At 38.5% G+C, this 25614-nt stretch overlaps 1 protein-coding gene across 1 annotated transcript in view; it reads right to left on the bottom strand.

Annotated features, from left to right (window-relative positions):
* Positions 1 to 25614, bottom strand: part of LOC131679562 (apical junction molecule-like) — a 45737-nt gene that overhangs the window by 10192 nt on the left and 9931 nt on the right. The window contains exon 4 of the mRNA XM_058960302.1: positions 22524 to 23710. Within this exon, the coding sequence (XP_058816285.1) occupies positions 22524 to 23710 (1187 nt within the window). The remainder of the gene's footprint in view (positions 1 to 22523; positions 23711 to 25614) is intronic.

The raw sequence follows: 25614 nt of genomic DNA, 5'->3' as shown, positions 1-25614 counted from the left end.
ATTCTAAATTTCAGCATGTTGGAAAACAAATATTTGATTTTATCAATTAGAAGATCCAACATTTCATGGTAAAGTTGGTGATTTGGTGAAATATCATGAGATTTTTTGATTTCGATAGAAGTTTGTAAATGGGATAAAAATACTTTTCTCTAAAGCACTATTTTCGATTGAAAAAATTATGACAACGTCATAAGTGGTTTTATGGACAGTAACAAAATGAAGGTGTTGCAACTAATAAGGCCAAACTTAACTGTGGTCAAAGGGTTCGTTCCGTCAAAAACAGAAATTACCAAATATGATCCAAATTCTATCATAACGTCAATCGTAAATTATATCATAAAGTTAATACTGCATGAAAGACTAATCAAAAGAAAACTTTGATAACTTGAAAACGGCTTTAACGCGCAAAATCCACGAAAAAAAATTTTCATATTAATTTCTCGTGTCCACTTAAATGATAATATTTAAATACGAGAACCCGAAAGTTTTTTTTCATCTTTAGCTTTCTCAATTTACATATTTTTTCCCCATGTTTTTGGCATTTCATCGGAGAAAGTTTATATTCTTCATATAATCTAGAGTTTCTATTCATTCCAATTTTTTCTCTTGTCCTATTGTTTCATATTGTAATTGTCTACATTTTTTGGTGTTTCTTTTTCCATTTCATCCAGGTTTTTTAGACTTTCTATGTTTTTCATGTATTCTTGTTTTACGTTTTGTTTTACATATTTTGTTTCATATTTTCCTTTCTATGTTTTAACCATTCTTGCTGTTTCTTTCAAATTCGTCCAATTTTTAACATTCGTCGCATTTTTTTAGATTCATTTCATCTTCTCATGTCTTTTAATTTTCGCGTTTTATATATCGTTTTATTTGTTTTTTGTCACTCGTTTGTTCAATTGATTTTACTAAGTTTATTGATTAAATTGCACAAAATTTTAACTCTTTCGATTATTTTTGAATTTTGTTTCATATTTTTCAATAAACCTACTTTAGTATTTTCTGCATCCCTACTTTTTCCATATTTTTCATTATTAGGTCTCTTATTTTCGACAAAATAATATTTTTTCGTTTTAGTTTTTTTTTATTTTGTTGTGAATTTTTCGTTCTTCATTCATCAGTTTTGAAATTTATGCTTTTCTTTGTATGGATTTTTTTATATTCATTAATTTTGATTTATTGTTGTGTCCAATTACCTTCACCACCTTGTTTTTTGCCTATTTAAATAATTTTCAATTTTATGTTTTCCGTTTTGTTCATTTTATAATGTGAACATTTTCCCCATTATTTTATTTTGATCTTTTTGTATTTTGTGCATGTTTTCTGTTTTCCATTTCATCTGATTTAAAGTTTTACTTCATATGAGTTTATTTAATATCTAACCTTTCTCTTATATTTCTTTATTGTAGTATTTCTATTTTTCCCCTTTCGTCTAGCATTTCCATTTTCTCCTATTTAAACCGTTTTGATTTTACATGTTTTCTATGATTTTACTTTTGTCGGTTTTAGGGCTCTATCCTCTTGTTCATGTTTTCAATTTTTTCCTTCTATCTATTCCGTCCAATTGTTTCTATTTATTTATACTATTGTACTTATTCAGTTCTAAATTAGTTCATTAAATAAATATATGTCTATTTTTATTTTCCAAAGCTAAACAATTTATTTATTCAATGGTCTATCTTAATTTTTTCTTTTATTTTGAACAATTTTCAACATTTTTCTCTCTATTTTTTATTTTGTTGCAAATTTTTAATTTTAAACATTTTGTATAATTGTTATTTTTACGTCTAACTCCGTCGATCCATTACGTCCATTTTTATACTTGTTTACTTTTTCGTAACTCTGTTTTTATTTTTTTGTTATGTTCGTTATCCTCCCTTTTGTCGAATTTCTTGTTTTCCATATTTATGATATTTTATTTTTCATTTTGTCGTTTACCCGTTTTGACGTAGGACTACGTCTTTGTTTTCGATATGGGGGTGCATTTTGCAAATTCAACAAAAATGGTATGTAACGAAATGTGTCCAATTTAAAACGCTTATAATTCAGCCATCTTACGGCAAATTTTCAATTTTTTTGCGCATATCACTCAGAAATACTTCTAAGAATAGATTCCAATAGATAAACCCAAAGATTTTTGATATCATGGCATTAAAATTTTAAATAATGTTCAACATAGTCAAAATACCACGCATTTGCACACAGAAGGCTGCGCTTCCCTAGTCTGGCACGATAGATTTATGTACCTAACGCGCAACGCTTCTATGAATGACGTCATCATCGACTATTTAAAGAGCAGATTTGGTTGGGCAAGCTCAGTTGCCTCTTGGACGGCGGGCAGAGCAGAGTACTGCGCTGCATGCTCTCACAGCCAGTGTAGCAGAGGCTAGCATCGTGGTACTATTTGTCTCTTTCGCTCCACCCATCATCACCAGCGTTAACTCATTTTGCTTGGTGCGTATCTGCCATTTGTGTACGGATACGATGTACTGGCACAGCTTTTTGATTCAAGCACAGTACACCGTTCGCTTGGGTTTATTGTTTGAGGCGAATGTGTAGGTATATCCAAGTGTTGCGTGTATGAGAAATCTGAGCTGTCGTTGCGCGAAGCGAAAGCTTTCGTTTTTTCTTTGTGTTGTCATCTCCATGACAGGCTAAGGAGACGAAAACTTTCTTAGCAACAAATTCACGCGAATGGATAGCAGAAAGTGCAACGAAGGTTTATTATTTACGTTTCATCAATTTATTGATTCCACGTGATTCATTTCCACTCAACCTATCCCACTTTGATTCTACCAATACTCCAAAGCCTATTTATGAATGGATGCACTGTTAGTTAAAAAATCGCTGCAAAAAATGCATCTAAGTCCATCCATAAAACTATTTTCGATTAAGACCACTGCATTCGCTATGTGTACTTTAGGAAAATTACAATAACAGCAAAATAAAACTATAAAGCTTGTCCTATACAAGAACTGTGACTGTATTGTCTAAAACATGATTTTTAAGCATCGGTCTGGTTGTTTACCGCTCACAATAGAAAATCTTTTAAAATTTTAAAGCAGTTCCAGATATTAGTTCGGTTTTCCATCGCAGTTTTCTGTCTGCTTTCCTTAATCGGATTTGATCGCCCCTTTGTAAATAAAATGATCTGATGAGCAAGACGGTTTGATTCATGAAGTGAACTGTAGAAAGAAATATGTTTGATTAATTATTAATCCAAATGTAATAAGAAATTAAATATTTCACGTGTTGCAGTCCTACGTCTGCAATTCGTACAACTCCATAGGGCTGTCCCTTGTAGTTTTTTCATTATTTTAACCATTTGGCAATATTTTTCTTTTTCTTCAATTTTAGTCTAGTTTCCTTCATCTAATTTGATTGCTTCAGTTATTCAATCTGTTTTGTGTTGCTCTTTATATATTTTTTTTTCAAACTTCAACCATTTCCATTCCATTATTCCATAAATTTTGTCTAGTTTCTGTCGATTCACTGCTTTGGGTTTTTTTATTTAAGACATTAGCAGGTTTTTGAGTATCTGCATGTTATTAATCTATTTCCATTATTTTAAATGTCACTTTTCAGCTTTCTTGTTTTGTTACATTTTAGCTACATATTATTTTTTTCTCGTTTGTTCCTTATTTATTTATTTTCCTTTATTTAAATTCTGCCTCCATTGAATGTTATTTTTCCTTGTTTAATTTATTGCGTTTCTATTTTGTTACAGCAATTTGCATAAGGTTGTAATCGTTAGCTTTTTTAATGGTGCTGCACCAAATATATAAATGAGGGACTCTCAAAAATCAGTTTTCATGCATTCTTGTTTGACCAAATTTTAATTATAGACTGCGCTGGTAGAAGAGTGGTAAGCGTTACTGCCACTTAGTCCAGTGGGTCTGGGTTCAATCCCAGCCGAGGTCGATGAAATTTTCTGAAGTAAGAACCCTTCACAAGGGAAGTAGAGCCGTTGGTCCCGGTCCATGTGTTGATGACCCGATATCTGGTCGTGGAAACACCTCTCTGGCGTCGGTGATAGATACTCAATGCAGACAGATACTGACGGAAAATAAACAAAAAAATGCATTAAAATCATTTGAATGTACAACACTCACTCGAGCTCACCGTTTGTGTGTTCGAAAAATTTTCAATGATGGAGGGGGCCCTTATGCTGGACCCCCCAGGCCCGCTATTTCTCTCTACAGCTCTGGTATCAGGAGCAATCTACCGCCGGGTAATTCACGATAGGGTAGATTCGGCGCCGTGGACTATCCGATAGAATCGTGACGAAAAGGGTAGCTAATTGGCTCACGAAGCAAACACCGGTAACGAAATGGCTCAGGGAATCAGCACCTAAACGTCTCACCACGGGGACGAGAACTAAACAGCAACGTAATAGATGGAGACAAGAGTTAAATCACAGCTCATAGGTCGTGTCACTCCATGAACCAAGCGAGGCTCCGAGATAGAGCAGCAGAAAGAGGTGCGACGAAAGCACAACGAACCCCCCCCCCCACGAAGTAATACGATGATGTAGTTCCTTGGGGAAGAAGAGCGTAAAAAGCAAGGAATGTTTTTAGTGATTGGGTACGACCGTGAGTCGTGAGTCCCACATAGTGCCAATACACTACATGCCAGGCTTTTGAAGCTTTTTTAACCTTACTATAAAAAACATACTTAATATCGTATGGGCTTAATCTTTGTCTTCTTTTAATGAGGGTCGAGCTTAGGCAGTATAACTACGAATCACCCGAGTTCACTAACATGTGTCCTGGTATCGATAGACGTGTCCATCTTTACCGTGACAACCGACCGTAGTTAAACTGCCTAAGCTCGACCCTCATTAACAGAAGACAATAGATTAGTTTTCCGATCTGTTTACTTCACGTCCTTGCTCTCACTTGAGTACTATGGCTCTAATTTTCATAAATTTCCCTACCCAGTAATCTCTAGCTAATTGAATGTCGTTAAAATGTAAACAAGAAAATGTGACTAACATAGTCGAAATAAAAAAGGAAAAAAAAAACATACACACACAGACATTTTCCGGGACTGGAACCAACAAACATCTACTCGTTAAAACGCCTATTTACACCGTAAACCACAACGACACATGACCAGTAGCCGTAAACTTCTCATCGTTGGAGCAGCGATCCCACGTGCGATAGCATGGAGACGTTGGTATGTGTTATTTAAGTTATCTCTTCACTGTGTAGCAAACAACGTGTAGCTACGGGATACGATATTGTATTGCATAAGTATGAGGTTGGTTAAACACTAACGAGTCATTTGGGAGTTTTTCGCTCACAGTTCGAGAGCGAAAAAAACAGATGCATTACGCTCACAGAGATTCGTTTTGGGTGTATAAAAATAAATTCAAATTTCAAAAAGTCATTATTATCCCATATTTTCAAAAATTTTAAATTGTGAAACAAATAAATTTGTATCTGAATAAAAATATGAAATTGTTTTTCATCGAGAATTTTAGACGCATACGTTTTGTTCGCGAGACACATGCGTGGTTAATCTCAGGTTTTGGTTTTTTCCAAACTTTCGAGCGGGTAATCCCCCCCTCGGCAATTTTCGAGTGGGTAGTACTACCCATACTACCCACGTATTCCGCCGGCACTGAAGTGTACTAAGAATGTAAGACATTTCCACAATTATATTGAACATTTCCAGCCATGGAGTCATAGTTTGGAGAAATGAGAATGGCACAATTGCACCGCTAGGTGGATTAAAACGAGTTTTTTTAGCTAGGGTCAATCCAGCGTTAACAGTTCATCTTCCATTTGAGACTAGGTTTGAGCAAATCGGTTCAGTCATCACCGAAAAACCGATGGAACTTTAGTACTGAAATATGCCCCGAGCCCGGAACTTTTGAAAATATCGACAGTAAACAATACATTCCAAGAATCTTGGACTAGTGATCTAGATCTGCGAATCGAAATAATTGTCCCGTTTTTTATGTGACCGCCCTAACCAACCTGTAACTCTTTTTTTTTTTTTTTTTACAATGGAGAAGACCTTTATGTCCTAGCCCAGTACACGTGCTATTGGTAGGGTCCAATCTACCACACGGGGTGCACTGGGGGCGTGTCGGACTCGAATGGTGACCAGCCATTAATACCGACTAAACTCCATTGGGCTCCGCCATCATTCCTCCCAGGAACTACCTCTCGGTATTACTTCTGGGGGGATGGCTGTACTCAATGTACTCATTCACTCTCGCTCACGCGATCATACATCCTGTATGAGGCTTACTTGGGTGCTCTCTCAATCACACTTTGATTCACTCTCAAACACTCCCACATGAGGCTGACTTTTGTGCTCACCTTTTACGTTCCATGCGAGGCTGACTTGTGTGCTCACCTTACTCATTCCTTGCTAGGCTTACTTTTGTGCTCGCCCTACCCATCCATGTGAGGCTGACTTGGGTGCTCACCCTATCACCTGATTCACTCTCAATCGTGCCACTCTATTGTACCTTTGTCACTCCCTCTGGCATCCCATGTGGGACATTTTTCTTAGGCCCCACTTCTGACATACCATGCGAGGCTGACTTTTGTGCTCACCTTTTTCATTCCTTGCTAGGCTGACTTTTGTGCTAGCCTCTACCAACCTGTGAGGCTGACTTTTATGCTCACCCTTAACATGCAATGTGAGACTGACTTGGATGCTCACCCTTTCACTCCTCTGCCACGCCATGAGGCATCGATAGCTTAGTTCCAACATACTACGCTACGACCCTCCCGTCTTGGCATGAGGCAGTCCACTTATACGCCTATACACTCACTCTTCTGTCTTGCTTCGGGGTGGCTGGGTTTACCCCTTACGCGGTTGCCATTCGCTGCGCCAACCTACCTCGGCATGAACAGACCATTCACTCTCTTATTTTGCGCTTGGCCTTTTTCGCTCCAGCTAACCAATCACTAGTTAGCCGTGCCCGCCGTCTGTGCTCGGTTCGCCAGATTACCTGTAGCCTACTGGCAATCTGGATGGTAGCAGCCGAGACTGCGTTCCACTTCTCCACCGATTGACACATCCGCTGAATAAGGGTATCAGGGGTTGTGTCCCAGCCACAGACGTCAAGCATTGCTCTTCTTTCGACATCGAACCGATGACATACGAACAGTATGTGTTCGGCAGTTTCATCTACACCTGGGCAGTCCGGGCAGACTGGGACCTCCGCGTGCCCGAACCTGTGGAGGTACTGTCGGAAACAGCCATGGCCTGACAGGAATTGTGTCAGGTGGAAGTGAACTTCCCCATGGGGTCTTCCCACCCAGCTCGATATGCTAGGTATCTGCCGGTGGGTCCACCTACCTTTCGAGGAGTTGTCCCACTCACGCTGCCATCTGGCGACCGAGGTCACCCTGGTGCGCTCGCGGGCTCCCCTATTTCCACGTAGCTCAAAGCACTCCTCATCTTCCCGAATGACCAGCCCGACTGGCATCATGCTCGCTATCACGCAGGATGCATCGTGTGATACCGTGCGGTAGGCAGATATCACTCTGAGGCACATCACGCGGTAGGTGCTCTCCAGTTTCTGTAGGTAACTGGTTACCCTTAGTGCTCTTGACCATGACGGGCCGCCGTACCTGAGGATAGATACGGCAACGCCTGCCAGTAACCTACGTCTACTGGCGCACACCTTTGAGCTGTTGGACATCATTCTCGATAGAGCCGCAACAGCAGTCGACGCTCTCTTGCACGTATAGTCGACATGGCTGCCGAAGGTCAGCTTGTCGTCTATAATGACTCCGAGAGACTTCAGACTTCGCTGTGAAGTGATCGCGACTTCCCCCACATGGATAACTGCATGTTGTGCCGACTTGCGGTTGTTGACGATAACTACCTCCGTCTTATGACGAGCGAGCTCCAGGCCTCTCGCGCTCATCCATTCCTCCACCGTGCTAATCGCGTGTTCTGCGGTTAGTTCTACCTCAGGAATTGACTCCCCGTAGACCTCCAAGGTTACGTCGATACGATCTTGACCCCAGGAGGGAACTTCAGTCTCAGAACCCCGTCATACATAAGGTTCCATAGCACCGGGCCTAGGATCGAGTCCTGCGGGACTCCGGCGGTAATCGGAACCCTTTTCTGACCGGCATCGGTCTCGTATAGCAGTACGCGGTTCTGGAAGTAACATTCCAAGATCCGGTACAGACCCACCGGTAGGCTAAGCCGGTGTAACGAGAGCGCGATGGCATCCCAGCTTGCGCTGTTGAATGCGTTCTTCACGTCGAGTGTCACTAACGCACAGTATCAAATACCTCGCCTTTTTCGTTGGATCGCTATCTCGGCAGTATTTATCACTGAGTTGAGAGCGTCCACTGTGGACTTACCCTTCCGAAAGCCAAACTGGTTGCTTGACAGACCGTCCGTACCTTCCGCGTACGAGGTGAGCCTGTTGAGGATGATCCTCTCAAGCAGTTTTCCAATCGTGTCGATCAGACAGATTGGTCTGTACGCCGATGGGTCGCCTGGCGGCTTCCCAGGCTTCGGCAACAGCACCAATTTCTGCCTTTTCCATCTATCGGGGAAACGGCAATCGTCAAGGCATCTCTGCATAGCTAGCCTGAACACCATATATCTAGCTTCAATAGTTTACGGGTTATGGAACATATTATATGGAAGACCCCTTAAAATTAGTTTTTACATGATAACTTTTTTAGACATTCTCGTATCTTCTTGGAATCTTCCACAAAGTTGTTTGCGGTATCGAAACACATATTTTTGCGGAACGTAACTATCTGTTGAATTTAAAATGATATTCCAAATTTCACGATATTTTTGGGGTAACTTCCACCTTAAATAATTCGTTAAGGAGTGAAGGGTATTATTGTATCATTCATTTGAAATCAATTTTGTAAAAATCGGTCAAGAATTCGCTGGGAAATAGGCGTTAGCTTAGGAACTTGGTGAGTTCCCCGGGGGCATCAAGAACCGTCATGGGTAACCAATGTGGTCAAAACTACTTTGATTGGTCATTAGTCTCACCGACGGTGTAGACTGGGTCCACCACTGGAGACCAGTTGAGTAGTACGCGATGTAGCACAGGGCTCGGGTCTTCGGGACGCCAGCGAACCGGACGTCAGGCTTCACCGGAATCGCCGGACCGATCTCGACACTCTACCGGGTAGCTAGTGAGTAGGCTAGATCCACCGCCGGGGATTAGACCGAGTAGACCGCATCGAATAACCAGAAGTGGGTCGTTGGGGCGCCAGTGAACCCGGAATCGCTGGATGGACCTCAGCACCTACTGGCTGGCCGTTGAGTAGGCTTGGTTTACCGCCGGGGACTAGAACGAGTAGACGAAGCGGGGAGCTTAATGGCTCACAGAAACGTACATCGGTATCAGGAGCAATCTACCGCCGGGTAATTCACGATAGGGTAGATTCGGCGTCGTGGACTATCCGATAGAATCGTGACGAAAAGGGTAGCTAATTGGCTCACGAAGCAAACACCGGTAACGAAAGAAATTCCGTTGTCATGGAACTCTCAATCGGACTATGACAAGCGGTAAAGCTGGGAGTCAAGGAAGCGGGTATCGGTGCCGGGGGAAATTCCTCCGTCTGGGAACTATCGGTCGGAGTAGGGTAAGTTCACCGTTGAGCACTATCCAAGCAGACCGTGATAAGGCCGGGAGCTGAATGACTCACAGAAACATGAGCTAAATGGCTCAGGGAATCAGTACCTAAACGTCTCACCACGGAAACGAGAACTAAATGGCGACGTAATAGATGGAGACAAGAGTTAAATCAAAGCTCATAGGTCGTGCCACTCCATGAACCAGGCTCCGAGATAGAGCAGCAGAAAGAGGTGCGACAAAAGCACAACGAACCCCCCCCCCCCCTCACGAAGTAGTACGATGATGTAGTTCCTTGGGGAAGAAGAGCGTAAAAAGCAAGGAATGTTTTTAGTGGTTAGGCACGAACGTGAGTCGTGAGTCCCACACAGTGTCAATACACTACATTCCAGGCTTTTGAAGCTTTTTTAACCTTACTATAAAAACATACTTAATATCGTACGGGCTTAATCTTTGTCTTCTGTTAATGAGGGTCGAGCTTAGGGAGTATAACTACGAATCACCCGAGTTCACTAACATGTGTCCTGGTATCGATAGACGTATCCATCTTTACCGTGACAACCGACCGTAGTTAAACTGCCTACGCTCGACCCTCATTAACAGAAGACAATAGATTAGTTTTCCGATCTGTTTACTTCACGTCCTTGCTCTCACTTGAGTACTATGGCTCTAATTTTCATAACTTTCCCTACCCAGTAATCTCTAGCTAATTGAATGTCGTTAAAATGTAAACAAGAAAATGTGACTAACATAGTCGAAATAAAAAAGGAAAAAAATAAAAAAAAAACATACACACACAGACATTTTCCGGGACTGGAACCAACAAACATCTACTCGTTAAAACGCCTATTTACACCGTAAACCACAACGACACATGACCAGTAGCCGTAAACTTCTCATCGTTGCAGCAGCGATCCCACGTGCGATAGCATGGAGACGTTGGTATGTGTTATTTAAGTTATCTCTTCACTGTGTAGCAAACAACGTGTAGCTACGGGATACGATATTGTATTGCATAAGTATGAGGTTGGTTAAACACTAACGAGTCATTTGGGAGTTTTTCGCTCACAGTTCGAGAGCGAAAAAAACAGATGCATTACGCTCACAGAGATTCGTTTTGGGTGTATAAAAATAAATTCAAATTTCAAAAAGTCATTATTATCCCATATTTTCAAAAATTTTAAATTGTGAAACAAATAAATTTGTATCTGAATAAAAATATGAAATTGTTTTTCATCGAGAATTTTAGACGCATACGTTTTGTTCGCGAGACACATGCGTGGTTAATCTCAGGTTTTGGTTTTTTCCAAACTTTCGAGCGGGTAATCCCCCCCTCGGCAATTTTCGAGTGGGTAGTACTACCCATACTACCCACGTATTCCGCCGGCCCTGAAGTGTACTAAGAATGTAAGACACCTGCACGATTATATTGAACATTTCCAGCCATGGTGTCATAGTTTGGAGAAATGAGAAAGGCACAATTGCACCGCTAGGTGAATTCATACAGGTTTTTTGAGCTAGGGTCAATCCAGCGTTAACAGTTCATCTTCCATTTGAGACTAGGTTTGAGAGAATCGGTTCAATCATCACCGAAGAACCGATGGAACTTTAGTACTGAAATATGCTCTGAGCCTGGAACTTTTGAAAATATCGACAGTAAACAATACATTCCAAGAATCTTGGACTGGCCATCAGTGATCTAGATCTGCGAATCGAAATAATTATCCCGTTTTTTATGTGACCGCCCTAACCAACCTGTAACTCTGTAACCAAACGTCAGTCACCATCATTGTGGTGCCAGTTTATATGGGAATTTACTGTGTTACGAGTTGTAACTTACTACACCCTTCAATCCGTAATTCCTGGATCCGAAGCCCGATCAATTAAAAATTCAATTGCAGCTCATGGAAACGTTATACCGATAATTTGAACCCAAGTTTGTGCAAATCGGCTCAGCTATCTCTGAGAAACTTGTATGAGTTTCAATGACTCACACATACACATGCGTTTTGTGATCTCGAAGAACTGAATCGAATGGAATTTTCGGTTCAATTATGTCCATGATTCACTATCAGCTGTGAATTTCTAAACATTGATTGAAAGTACATTTTCCGCCAGAAACAAAAGACAACGAACGATCTATTGTAAATTGATCCAGCGACAGCAGTGATTCAGCACATTTTATAAGCTGCTGGTCGGTGGTTGGCTCGAAGGCGGTCTACCGTGGCACTACAATGCGTAAGCTGTTAATGCATTTTGTTTGTCAGATGTTTTCCGTATTTTTTTCTACCCTTCACATCCTGACACCTTTTCTTTTTTAATCCATTCCGTACAATTCATTTCGACCATTTCGGCTTTCAACTTCTCCGAAAGCAGATCTTTCAATGAAGAGAGATATAGTCTAGAAAACGCTTTTCCAAAGATCGGATCACTAAATGGTTAGTGCGATGAGAGGGAGTGGGATGGGACAGGGTACGGACTAGGAGCGCGGGTGTATCCTGAATTACATGCAGTGTCATGTTTGCTCTGCTGCAACCCGGGAGGGTCGAAGATTATCATTGTTGGCAAGATCCTCTTTCTTTCGCACCTTTTTCCCACTTCTCAATTTGTTCCATACTGAACTGAACGGCAGCTGTCCTCTACCTGAAATGGATCCTGATCCGCAAACACACAAACACCGAAATCGCCCGGTGACAAAATCTGCTCCTGTGTAAATATCGAATCACTCGCCCCACAAATCATGAGTGCTTAAGCCGGGTAGGATGATTCCTGTAAATATTTGAACTGAAATCGGATTGTTTGCTCACGGCAGTCCAATTTTTGCGGGGCACCCTCTGCACACAAATATGACAAACTGGTTTGATTTATGTGTCTTGCGCGGTTTGTGGTCCACCCTTCGGCAGCAAACATCTGCTTTCGCAAGATATGAACACGCGCGAGCGCGCGTGTAGACTCCACCGACTTGGTAAGTGACCCACATTTCCCACGCATGGACATACTTAATTAAATTTTGACATGACCATTTTCACTTTGGCCGGTCTCGTCGATGGAACAACGGAACGCGCTCGTTGCAATGCGGAAACAACATCCGCGCCAAATCTACGCTCACATGGAACCACGCTGGCTTCAGCCACGGTAACCACGAACGGAGACACGATGATTGAGTAGATAAGGTAGTGCAAATATTTATTTTTCGAAAATCATTTGCTGATTACGGCTGCCAGATATGGAGGATCACTCGAGAAATCAAAACACGAGTGCGGTCGACAGTGAAACGACAGCGAAGCAACGCGGACGTAATCGAAATTGTTTCGGCGAAATCTTGGTCCACGGGAAAGCGACGGGTGGTAGTGGACGGAAAACCATGAGGCTAAACAAAGGAAGGTTTGTGACAGATAAGCCGAGACCCGAGAAATGTTTGATGCGATGGCTTGATTGTGGGCGAAAGTCTCACAATCACGAGAAAAAACAGTGCACAGAAGCTCACAACCACGATTCATATTTTTCATTTACAATCTCTACTCATAAAATCATAAAATTTAAAAAGACGTGTCATTTTGTTCGTATCTTGCTCCGAACATCAGCCGAGCAGCTTCTTCCGATAGAACCTCCCACGCTTGTCAGATTCTACTGTCGCGTTTACTGCGCTAAATGGCAACAGCTTCAAGATTTGTACAGCATCCTCTCGGTGCGTTTCAGTCGTGCTCATACATTCACTGCCATCGCAAATGAATCCACACGATCTAGAGTCCGGAGAGAGAAAAAAGGAGTTGTCTGTTTTTTTGATTTGCTATATGCGCTTGGCGGCAACACGTACCGACACGGAGACTTCAATTTCCTATACTCGGTCCTTTACTCGCGGCCGCTGCCGTCGTCGGATACCTTCCTTGGGGAATCCAAAAGACTTGTACAATAAGCGGACAGGTGACATAATCCCGTTGCCATTCTTGGGAGCGTTATCTGACTCGAATTAGAGTTCGGGTTCTGGGAAGAGTGAGAACACGCCTTAGCTACAGCGAAAATCGTACCAGGGGTCGTCCATACGTTGCGCGATAGTTCGAGAAAAATAATTTCAATTGTGGCCCCTTAAAAGTTATAAACGTCAACGGTTCCATTACTACTTTCACGTTATTCCCAAACTTCTTTTAGGATAGCGGAGATTCCGAATTTCATCGGTATAATTGTTTAATCCATAAGTAACGTAATGAGATTTAAAAGTATTTTTATGTCCTATCCTCACGTAATTAAGTGTCTATAGCTTATGAAGCAATTAGCAAATATAATCTACCTATTTTGTGGTCTTCTGTCAAAAAAAGCAGGTTTACAGATATTCTGCATCATTCTACATTAAGAAACAATAAGACTAGACTGGTGGTTAATTTTATGAGTTTTATTTTTCTTTTAACCAACTTTCATGACAGTACTTGTGTACTATCGTCTACTTTCACCAATACAGATTATTTCTCGATGCTAATTCTTTCCATTTCTTAAACTTCTGATTGTCGTAATTCCTAGACGACCCTACAACAATTCCTAAACCTAGTACTCACTCGTATATGCAAAAACATTTTTTATTTTTCTTATAATCACCAGGCCGCCCTCTCGTTTACCCCCACCCCATCAGCCACCGTCGGTCATCGGCCGGAGTCTCGCCTAGAACTGCTAAGCTTTCAGATGTTATGGAAAGATAATGGCGATGATGATTATGACACTTCTGATGATGGCTGCACGGGGACTGGTTCTTTTGATCAATTAACGAACAAACACCAACTCTCTATATCTCCCGTACCCTGTCGCTAGTTGTGCAAGGCGGTGCCTCCACAGCAGCAGCGTGGCTTTTTGCTCATCTTGATTTGCTAGGAGAAGGATGTGGCTACCGGCCACCCTAGCTGGGACGGCTAGCGCAGAGTTGATGGGATTAAATCAAAAAAAAAAAATCTGCACCCATAGTATCGCCATCGTCACGGTGTGATGCGGGTACATGTCGTCGTAAAGATGGTTGACATTTTCCTTCTGTGGATCTGTAGTCTTTAATCAAGGTTGGTTTGCGATAAGCGCGCGAGAGGTACGTACATACTTGCAGGATGTGATGCTGATTACTGCCTGAGGTTCAGAGTCGACTTACGACGGTTTTAGATGGACCGATAGAATGGGTTATAATCTTGTGATCCTGAGATCACGAATGTGCGATTATAGCTTCTGAACACAGTTTTTTCCATCTTGTTGTGTCCATTCTTCCTTTTTTGGTATGTATCTTGTTATATGGAATTTTTCTTTTTGCAATAAAACTCCTCGTAGTCTACCCTCGTTAAAACTTTGGTGACATAAGTTAATAGCTGTCTCCCACTATCATACTGATTTGGCAACATTGCAGCATCGGGCCCCGAGTCTTACATTACTAACAGGCCCTTTTAAAAACCTGCTTGTTAGTATTATTATTAGTACAATTGTGTGCATGCCAGATTCCACGAGAAACTGGTAGACCACAAAATATGCCCATCGCCGATCCGAGCAAAATTTGATCTATTTGATTCATTTGATTCATATGATTCATTTGACTCATTTGACTGATTTGACTCATTTGAGTGATTTGACTCATTTGAGTGATTTGACTGATTTGACTCATTTGCGTGATTTGACTCATTTAAGCGATTTGACTGATTTGACTCATTTGAGTGATTTGACTGATTTGACTCATTTGAGTGATTTTACTGATTTGACTCATTTCAGTGATTTGACTGATTTGACTCATTTGAATGATTTGACTGATTTGACTCATTTGAGTGATTTGACTTATTTGACTGATTTGACTAATTTAAGTGATTTGACTAATTTAACTCATTTGAGTAATTTGACTCATTTGAATGATTTGACTGGTTTGACTCATTTGAGTGATTTGACTCATTTCAGTGATTTGACTGATTTGACTCATTTGAATGATTTGACTGATTTGACTCATTTGAGTGATTTGACTTATTTGAGTGATTTGACTGATTTGACTCATTTGAGTGATTTGACTTATTTGAGTGATTTGACTGATTTGACTAATTTAAGTGATTTGACTAATTTAACTCATTTGAGTAATTTGACTCATTTGAATGATTTGACTGGTTTGACTCATTTGAGTGGTTTGACTGATTTGACTCATTTCAGTGATTTGACTGATTTGACTCATTTGAATGATTTGACTGATTTGACTCATTTGAGTGATTTGACTTATTTGAGTGATTTGACTGATTTGACTAATTTAAGTGATTTGACTGATTTAACTCATTTGAGTGATTTGACTGATTTGACTCATTTGAGTGATTTGACTCATTTCAGTAATTTGACTGATTTGACTCATTTGAATGATTTGACTGATTTGACTCATTTGAGTGATTTGACTTATTTGAGTGATTTGACTGATTTGACTAATTTAAGTGATTTGACTGATTTAACTCATTTGAGTGATTTGACTGATTTGACTCGTTTAAGCGATTTGACTGATTTGACTCATTTGAGTGATTTGACTGATTTGACTCATTTGAGTGATTTGACTGATTTGACTCATTACAGTGATTTGACTGATTTGACTCATTTGAATGATTTGACTGATTTGACTCATTTAAGTGATTTGACTTATTTGAGTGATTTGACTGATTTGACAAATTTAAGTGATTTCACTGATTTAACTCATTTGAGTGATTTGACTCATTTAAGCGATTTGACTGATTTGACTCATTTGAGTGATTTGACTGATTTGACTCATTTGAGTGATTTGACTGATTTGACTCATTTCAGTGATTTGACTGATTTGACTCATTTGAATGATTTGACTGATTTGACTCATTTGAGTGATTTGACTTATTTGAGTGATTTGACTGATTTGACTAATTTAAGTGATTTGACTGATTTAACTCATTTGAGTGATTTGACTGATTTGACTCATTTGAGCGATTTGACTGATTTGACTCATTTCAGTGATTTGAGTGATTTGACTTATTTGAATGATTTGACTGATTTGACTCATTTGAGTGATTTGACTTATTTGAGTGATTTGACTGATTTGACTAATTTAAGTGATTTGACTGATTTAACTCATTTGAGTGATTTGACTGATTTGACTCATTTGAGTGATTTGACTCATTTGAGTGATTTGACTGATTTGACTCATTTGAGTGATTTGACTGATTTGACTCATTTGAGTGATTTAACTGATTTGACTCATTTGAGTGATTTGACTGATTTGACTCATTTGAGTGATTTGACTGATTTGACTCATTTGAGTGATTTAACTAATTTGAGTGATTTGACTGATTTGACTCATCTGAGTGATTTGACTGATTTGACTCATTTGAGTGATTTGACTCATTTAAGTGATTTGACTCATTTGAGTAATTTTACTGATTTGACTCATTTGAGTGATTTGACTGATTTGAGTGATTTGACTGATTTGACTCATTTGAGTGATTTGACTGATTTGACTAATTTAAGTGATTTGACTGATTTAACTCATTTGAGTGATTTGACTGATTTGACTCATTTGAGCGATTTGACTGATTTGACTCATTTCAGTGATTTGAGTGATTTGACTTATTTGAATGATTTGACTGATTTGACTCATTTGAGTGATTTGACTTATTTCAGTGATTTGACTGATTTGACTAATTTAAGTGATTTGACTGATTTAACTCATTTGAGTGATTTGACTGATTTGACTCATTTGAGTGATTTGACTCATTTGAGTGATTTGACTCATTTGAGTGATTTGACTGATTTGACTCATTTGAGTGATTTGACTCATTTGAGTGATTTAACTGATTTGACTCATTTGAGTGATTTGACTGATTTGACTCATTTGACTGATTTTACTTATTTGACTCATTTGAGTGATTTTACTGATTTGACTCATTTGAGTCATTTGACTGATTTGACTCATTTGAATGATTTGACTCATTTGAGTGATTTGACTGATTTGACTCATTTGAGTGATTTGACTGATTTGACTCATTTGAGTGATTTGACTGATTTGACTAATTTGAGTGATTTGACTGATTTGACTCATCTGAGTGATTTGACTGATTTGACTCATTTGAGTGATTTGACTCATTTAAGTGATTTGACTCATTTGAGTAATTTTACTGATTTGACTCATTTGAGTGATTTGACTGATTTGACTCATTTGAGTGATTTGACTGATTTGACTCATTTGAGTGATTTGACTGATTTGACTCATTTAAGTGATTTGACTGATTTGACTCATTTGAGTGATTTGACTGATTTGACTCATTTGAGTGATTTGACTGATTTGACTCATTTGACTGATTTGACTCATTTGAGTGATTTGACTCATTTGAGTGATTTGACTGATTTGACTCATTTGAGTGATTTGACTCATTTGAGTGATTTGACTGATTTGACCCATTTGAGTGATTTGACTAATTTGACTCATCTGAGTGATTTGACTGATTTGACTCATTTGAGTAACTCGACTGACTTGACTCATTTGAGTGATTTGACTGATTTGACTCATTTGAGTGATTTGACTGATTTGACTCATTTGAGTGATTTGACTCATTTGAGTGATTTGACTGATTTGACTCATTTGAGTGATTTGACTGATTCGACTCATTTGAGTGATTTGACTGATTTGACTCATTTGAGTGATTTTTACTTATTTGACTCATTTGAGTGATTTTACTGATTTGACCCATTTGAGTAACTCGACTGACTTGACTCATTTGAGTAACTCGACTGACTTGACTCATTTGAGTGATTTGACTGATTTGAGTGATTTGACTGATTTGACTCATTTTAGTGATTTGACTGATTTGACTCATTTGAGTGATTTGACTGATTTGACTGATTTGACTCATTTGAGTGATTTGACTGATTTGACTCATTTGAGTAACTCGACTGACTTGACTCATTTGAGTAACTCGACTGATTTGACTCATTTGAGTGATTTGACTGATTTGACTCATTTGAGTGATTTGACTGATTCGACTCATTTGAGTGATTTGACTGATTTGACTCATTTGAGTGATTTTACTTATTTGACTCATTTGAGTGATTTTACTGATTTGACTCATTTGAGTCATTTGACTGATTTGACTCATTTGAGTGATTTGACTGATTTGACTCATCTGAGTAACTCGACTGACTTGACTCATTTGAGTGATTTGACTCATTTGAGTGATTTGACTGATTTGACTCATTTGAGTGATTTGACTGATTTGACTCATCTGAGTGATTTGACTGATTTGACTCATTTGAATGATTTGACTGATTTGACTGATTTGACTCATTTGAGTGATTTGACTCATTTAAGTGATTTGACTCATTTGAGTGATTTTACTGATTTGAATCATTTGAGTGATTTGACTGATTTGACTAATTTCAGTGATTTGACTGATTTGACTCATTTGAGTGATTTGACTGATTTGACTCATTTGAGTGATTTGACTGATTTGACTCATTTGAGTGATTTGACTGATTTGACTCATTTGAGTGATTTGACTGATTTGACTAATTTGAGTGATTTGACTGATTTGACTCATCTGAGTGATTTGACTGATTTGACTCATTTGAGTGATTTGACTCATTTAAGTGATTTGACTCATTTGAGTAATTTTACTGATTTGACTCATTTGAGTGATTTGACTGATTTGACTCATTTGTGTGATTTGACTGATTTGACTCATTTGAGTGATTTGACTGATTTGACTCATTTAAGTGATTTGACTGATTTGACTCATTTGAGTGATTTGACTGATTTGACTCATTTGAGTGATTTGACTGATTTGACTCATTTCAGTGATTTGACTGATTTGACTCATTTGAATGATTTGAGTGATTTGACTGATTTGACTCATTTAAGGGATTTGACTGATTTAACTCATTTGAGTGATTTGACTGATTTGACTCATTTGAGTGATTTGACTGATTTGACTCATTTGACTGATTTGACTCATTTGAGTGATTTGACTCATTTGAGTGATTTGACTGATTTGACTCATTTGAGTGATTTGACTCATTTGAGTGATTTGACTGATTTGACCCATTTGAGTGATTTGACTAATTTGACTCATCTGAGTGATTTGACTGATTTGACTCATTTGAGTAACTCGACTGACTTGACTCATTTGAGTGATTTGACTGATTTGACTCATTTGAGTGATTTGACTGATTTGACTCATTTGAGTGATTTGACTGATTTGACTCATTTGAGTGATTTGACTGATTTGACTGATTTGACTCATTTGAGTGATTTGACTGATTCGACTCATTTGAGTGATTTGACTGATTTGACTCATTTGAGTGATTTTACTTATTTGACTCATTTGAGTGATTTTACTGATTTGACCCATTTGAGTAACTCGACTGACTTGACTCATTTGAGTAACTCGACTGACTTGACTCATTTGAGTGATTTGACTGATTTGACTCATTTGAGTGATTTGACTGATTTGACTCATTTTAGTAATTTGACTGATTTGACTCATTTGAGTGATTTGACTGATTTGACTGATTTGACTCATTTGAGTGATTTGACTGATTTGACTCATTTGAGTAACTCGACTGACTTGACTCATTTGAGTAACTCGACTGATTTGACTCATTTGAGTGATTTGACTGATTTGACTCATTTGAGTGATTTGACTGATTCGACTCATTTGAGTGATTTGACTGATTTGACTCATTTGAGTGATTTTACTTATTTGACTCATTTGAGTGATTTTACTGATTTGACTCATTTGAGTCATTTGACTGATTTGACTCATTTGAGTGATTTGACTGATTTGACTCATCTGAGTAACTCGACTGACTTGACTCATTTGAGTGATTTGACTGATTTGACTCATTTGAGTGATTTGACTGATTTGACTCATTTGAGTGATTTGACTGATTTGACTCATCTGAGTGATTTGACTGATTTGACTCATTTGAATGATTTGACTGATTTGACTCATTTGAGTGATTTGACTGATTTGACTCATTTGAGTGATTTGACTGATTTGACTCATTTGAGTGATTTGACTCATTTGAGTGATTTAACTGATTTGACTCATTCGAGTGATTTGACTGATTTGACTCATTTGAGTGATTTTACTGATTTGAATCATTTGAGTGATTTGACTGATTTGACTAATTTCAGTGATTTGACTGATTTGACTCATTTGAGTGATTTGACTGATTTGACTCATTTGAGTGATTTGACTGATTTGACTCATTTGAGTGATTTGACTCATTTGAGTGATTTAACTGATTTGACTCATTCGAGTGATTTGACTGATTTGACTCATTTGAGTGATTTTACTTATTTGACTCATTTGAGTGATTTGACTGATTTGACTCATCTGAGTAACTCGACTGACTTGACTCATTTGAGTGATTTGACTGATTTGACTCATTTGAGTGATTTGACTGATTTGACTCATTTGAGTGATTTGACTGATTTGACTCATCTGAGTGATTTGACTGATTTGACTCATTTGAATGATTTGACTGATTTGACTGATTTGACTGATTTGACTCATTTGAGTGATTTGACTCATTTAAGTGATTTGACTCATTTGAGTGATTTTACTGATTTGAATCATTTGAGTGATTTGACTGATTTGACTAATTTCAGTGATTTGACTGATTTGACTCATTTGAGTGATTTGACTGATTTGACTCATTTGAGTGATTTGACTGATTTGACTCATTTGAGTGATTTGACTCATTTGAGTGATTTAACTAATTTGACTCATTCGAGTGATTTGACTGATTTGACTCATTTGAGTGATTTTACTTATTTGACTCATTTGAGTGATTTTACTGATTTGACTCATTTAAGTCATTTGACTGATTTGACTCATTTGAGTGATTTGACTGATTTGACTCATTTGAGTGATTTGACTGATTTGACTCATTTGAGTGATTTGACTGATTTGACTCATCTGAGTGATTTGACTGATTTGACTCATTTGAATGATTTGACTGATTTGACTCATTTGAGTGATTGATTTGACTCATTTGAGTGATTTGACTGATTTGACTCATTTGAGTCATTTTACTGATTTGACTCATTTGAGTGATTTGACTGATTTGACTCATTTGAGTGATTTGACTGATTTGACTCATTTGAGTGATTTGACTGATTTGAGTGATTTGACTCATTTGAGTGATTTGACTGATTTGACTCATTTGAGTGATTTGACTGATTTGACTCATCTGAGTGATTTGACTGATTTGACTCATTTGAGTGATTTTATTTATTTGACTCATTTGAGTGATTTTACTGATTTGACTCATTTAAGTCATTCGACTGATTTGACTCATTTGAGTGATTTGACTGATTTGACTCATTTGAATGATTTGACTGATGTGACTCATTTGAGTGATTTGACTCATTTAAGTGATTTGACTCATTTGAGTGATTTTACTGATTTGAATCATTTGAGTGATTTGACTGATTTGACTCATTTGAATGATTTGACTGATTTGACTCATTTGAGTGACTGATTTGACTCATTTGAGTGATTTGACTGATTTGACTCATTTGAGTGATTTGACTGATTTGACTCATTTTACTGATTTGACTCATTTGAGTGATTTGACTGGTTTGACTCATTTGAGTGATTTGACTCATTTAAGTGATTTGACTCATTTGAGTGATTTTACTGATTTGAATCATTTGAGTGATTTGACTGATTTGACTCATTTGAATGATTTGACTGATTTGACTCATTTGAGTGACTGATTTGACTCATTTGAGTGATTTGACTGATTTGACTCATTTGAGTGATTTGACTTATTTGAGTCATTTTACTGATTTGACTCATTTGAGTGATTTGACTGTTTTGACTCATTTGAGTGATTTGACTGATTTGACTCATTTGAGTGATTTAACTGATTTGAGTGATTTGACTCATTTGAGTGATTTGACTAATTTTAGTGATTTGACTCGTTCGACTCGTTCGACTCGTTCGACCTGTTCGACTCGTTCGACTCGTTCGACTCGTTCGACTCGTTCGACTCGTTCGACTCGTTCGACTCGTTCGACTCGTTCGACTCGTTCGACTCGTTCGACTCGTTCGACTCGTTCGACTCGTTCGACTCGTTCGACTCGTTCGACTCGTTCGACTCGTTCGACTCGTTCGACTCGTTCGACTCGTTCGACTCGTTCGACTCGTTCGACTCGTTCGACTCGTTCGACTCGTTCGACTCGTTCGACTCGTTCGACTCGTTCGACTCGTTCGACTCGTTCGACTCGTTCGACTCGTTCGACTCGTTCGACTCGTTCGACTCGTTCGACTCGTTCGACTCGTTCGACTCGTTCGACTCGTTCGACTCGTTCGACTCGTTCGACTCGTTCGACTCGTTCGACTCGTTCGACTCGTTCGACTCGTTCGACTCGTTCGACTCGTTCGACTCGTTCGACTCGTTCGACTCGTTCGACTCGTTCGACTCGTTCGACTCGTTCGACTCGTTCGACTCGTTCGACTCGTTCGACTCGTTCGACTCGTTCGACTCGTTCGACTCGTTCGACTCGTTCGACTCGTTCGACTCGTTCGACTCGTTCGACTCGTTCGACTCGTTCGACTCGTTCGACTCGTTCGACTCGTTCGACTCGTTCGACTCGTTCGACTCGTTCGACTCGTTCGACTCGTTCGACTCGTTCGACTCGTTCGACTCGTTCGACTCGTTCGACTCGTTCGACTCGTTCGACTCGTTCGACTCGTTCGACTCGTTCGACTCGTTCGACTCGTTCGACTCGTTCGACTCGTTCGACTCGTTCGACTCGTTCGACTCGTTCGACTCGTTCGACTCGTTCGACTCGTTCGACTCGTTCGACTCGTTCGACTCGTTCGACTCGTTCGACTCGTTCGACTCGTTCGACTCGTTCGACTCGTTCGACTCGTTCGACTCGTTCGACTCGTTCGACTCGTTCGACTCGTTCGACTCGTTCGACTCGTTCGACTCGTTCGACTCGTTCGACTCGTTCGACTCGTTCGACTCGTTCGACTCGTTCGACTCGTTCGACTCGTTCGACTCGTTCGACTCGTTCGACTCGTTCGACTCGTTCGACTCGTTCGACTCGTTCGACTCGTTCGGCTCGTTCGACTCGTTCGACTCGTACGACTCGTTTGACTCATTTGACTCATTTGATTAATTTTTCTAATTTTATTCATTTCATGTTCAGTCATTTCTTTTGTTAATTTAATTCAATTTGAACGTTTGAGTTTATTTAATTTATTCCAATAATCTTATAACTATTTTTAAATATTGTCCAATTTTCCATTTATTGAGCTAATCTAATTGGAATTATGTATTTTATAATTTTGATTTATCATAATCATTCTTCTAATTTAATGAATTTGAAAACCTTTTATTTCTTTTTCTGCTTCAAAGTGGTAGTACTTAATAATGCGATTAGCATAAACGGCTCAAATGACGTGACATTTGATTTTCGATCTTAGTTTTTCATTTGCCACATTATGAAGAAATTGGTAGATTTGCAATAAAGCATTGCAAAAAGCACTCATTTTTTAAATCTGACAAATGTTAAAGTATTCCCAGATGCCAAATTTCACATCATTTGGACAAGTTTAGACCCCGCTCACTTCGTCTGAAATTTTTGACATTGGCACTACGGGAAAATATGAGGATAAAACAGATTAAATGCTACAACTTTTGAAGTAGCACTCGAAAAATTATAATTTATGCAATTTTTTAAGGATTTTTTTTCAGCATTGTAGTATCTTCGTTTCCTAAAAATAGGGGAAGCTGGAGTTTTGGGAAATTTTGTTCAGAAATGCTTTATTCTTAATAAGCATTCTACCCTATGCTGCAAGTCGTGCATTTTTTGCAGTTTTTCTAATATGAAAAATCTCAGAAATCGAAAGGAACATTTGCGATCTTTGTCAAAATGCGAGAAGTTGGGGTTCTAAGACATTTTGTCATTCTCATCATATTTAATCATTTTCTCGTGCATATATCTCTATTATTTTTCAAACAATTTTTATTAGAAACTCCTTATTGAACGTGAAAAAATCTTGGCAAAAAATAGAAATAGATTCGTTGCCGGTAAAATTCAGAAACATCAGATTTTTTGACATTAAGGCTAGAAACCAATTTTTTAAATAAAATCCCTCAACTTCCCGTATTTTCCTGACATGAAGCATTTTCTACGTGATTCCTGAACATTTTTCACGCTAAAAATAGTGAATTAATAATTTATCGCTAAATGGAGCTGTTATGTGTTATTTAATGCTTAAATATGGAATCGAAACTAAATGTCATACATTAAAATATATTTACCTAAATATCAAATTTAAATTTTACAGGAAACGAAGTTTGTTCCTGAGAATTTTCCACCTTCAACAAGTTACTTTTAGTAAAAATTGATTAAAGAATAGTAGAGATATATGCACGAGAAAATGATTAAATTTGATATGAATGACAAAATACCCTAGAGCCCCTACTTCTCCTATATTCGGACAATGGTCGCAAAAATCCCGTTCGATTCCTGAGATTTTTCACATTAGAAAAACTGCAAAAAGGTATGATTTGCAGCACAGAACAGAATGGTTATTAAGAATAAGGCATTTTTTAGACAAAAACTCCGGCTTCCCTTATTTTTTTTTTTTTTTGAGAAATGAAGATACTTCCATTATAATGCTAAGAATGTTTTCTTTAAAAAATGGTATAAATTCCAAGTTTTACTTCAATATTTTTTTATAATTTTTCCTAATTTTTTCCCATAGTGACAATGTCAGAAACTTCTAACAAAGAGAACAGGGGTCTAAAATTGTCCAAATGATGTGAAATTTAGCATCTAAGTTTACTTTGACATTTGAAATTTGAAATTCAAAACAAAAAATGCGATGCCCTTGTTTGCAATCCCCTAGTATCGCGCAACTTTTTTACTTTTTAGAGAGAAGCTTGAAGATCGGCACAAGATAGAAATGATATTGAATACGAAGATGTTTGGTAAATTTGATAATATTTATAAGAAAGTGGAATTGTAAGATTTTGTTCTTTCAGAGCTTGGA

Source organism: Topomyia yanbarensis, chromosome 2 (assembly GCF_030247195.1).
Source record: "Topomyia yanbarensis strain Yona2022 chromosome 2, ASM3024719v1, whole genome shotgun sequence".
Taxonomy (NCBI): domain Eukaryota; kingdom Metazoa; phylum Arthropoda; class Insecta; order Diptera; family Culicidae; genus Topomyia; species Topomyia yanbarensis.
This window is presented reverse-complemented; position numbering and strand designations above follow the sequence as displayed.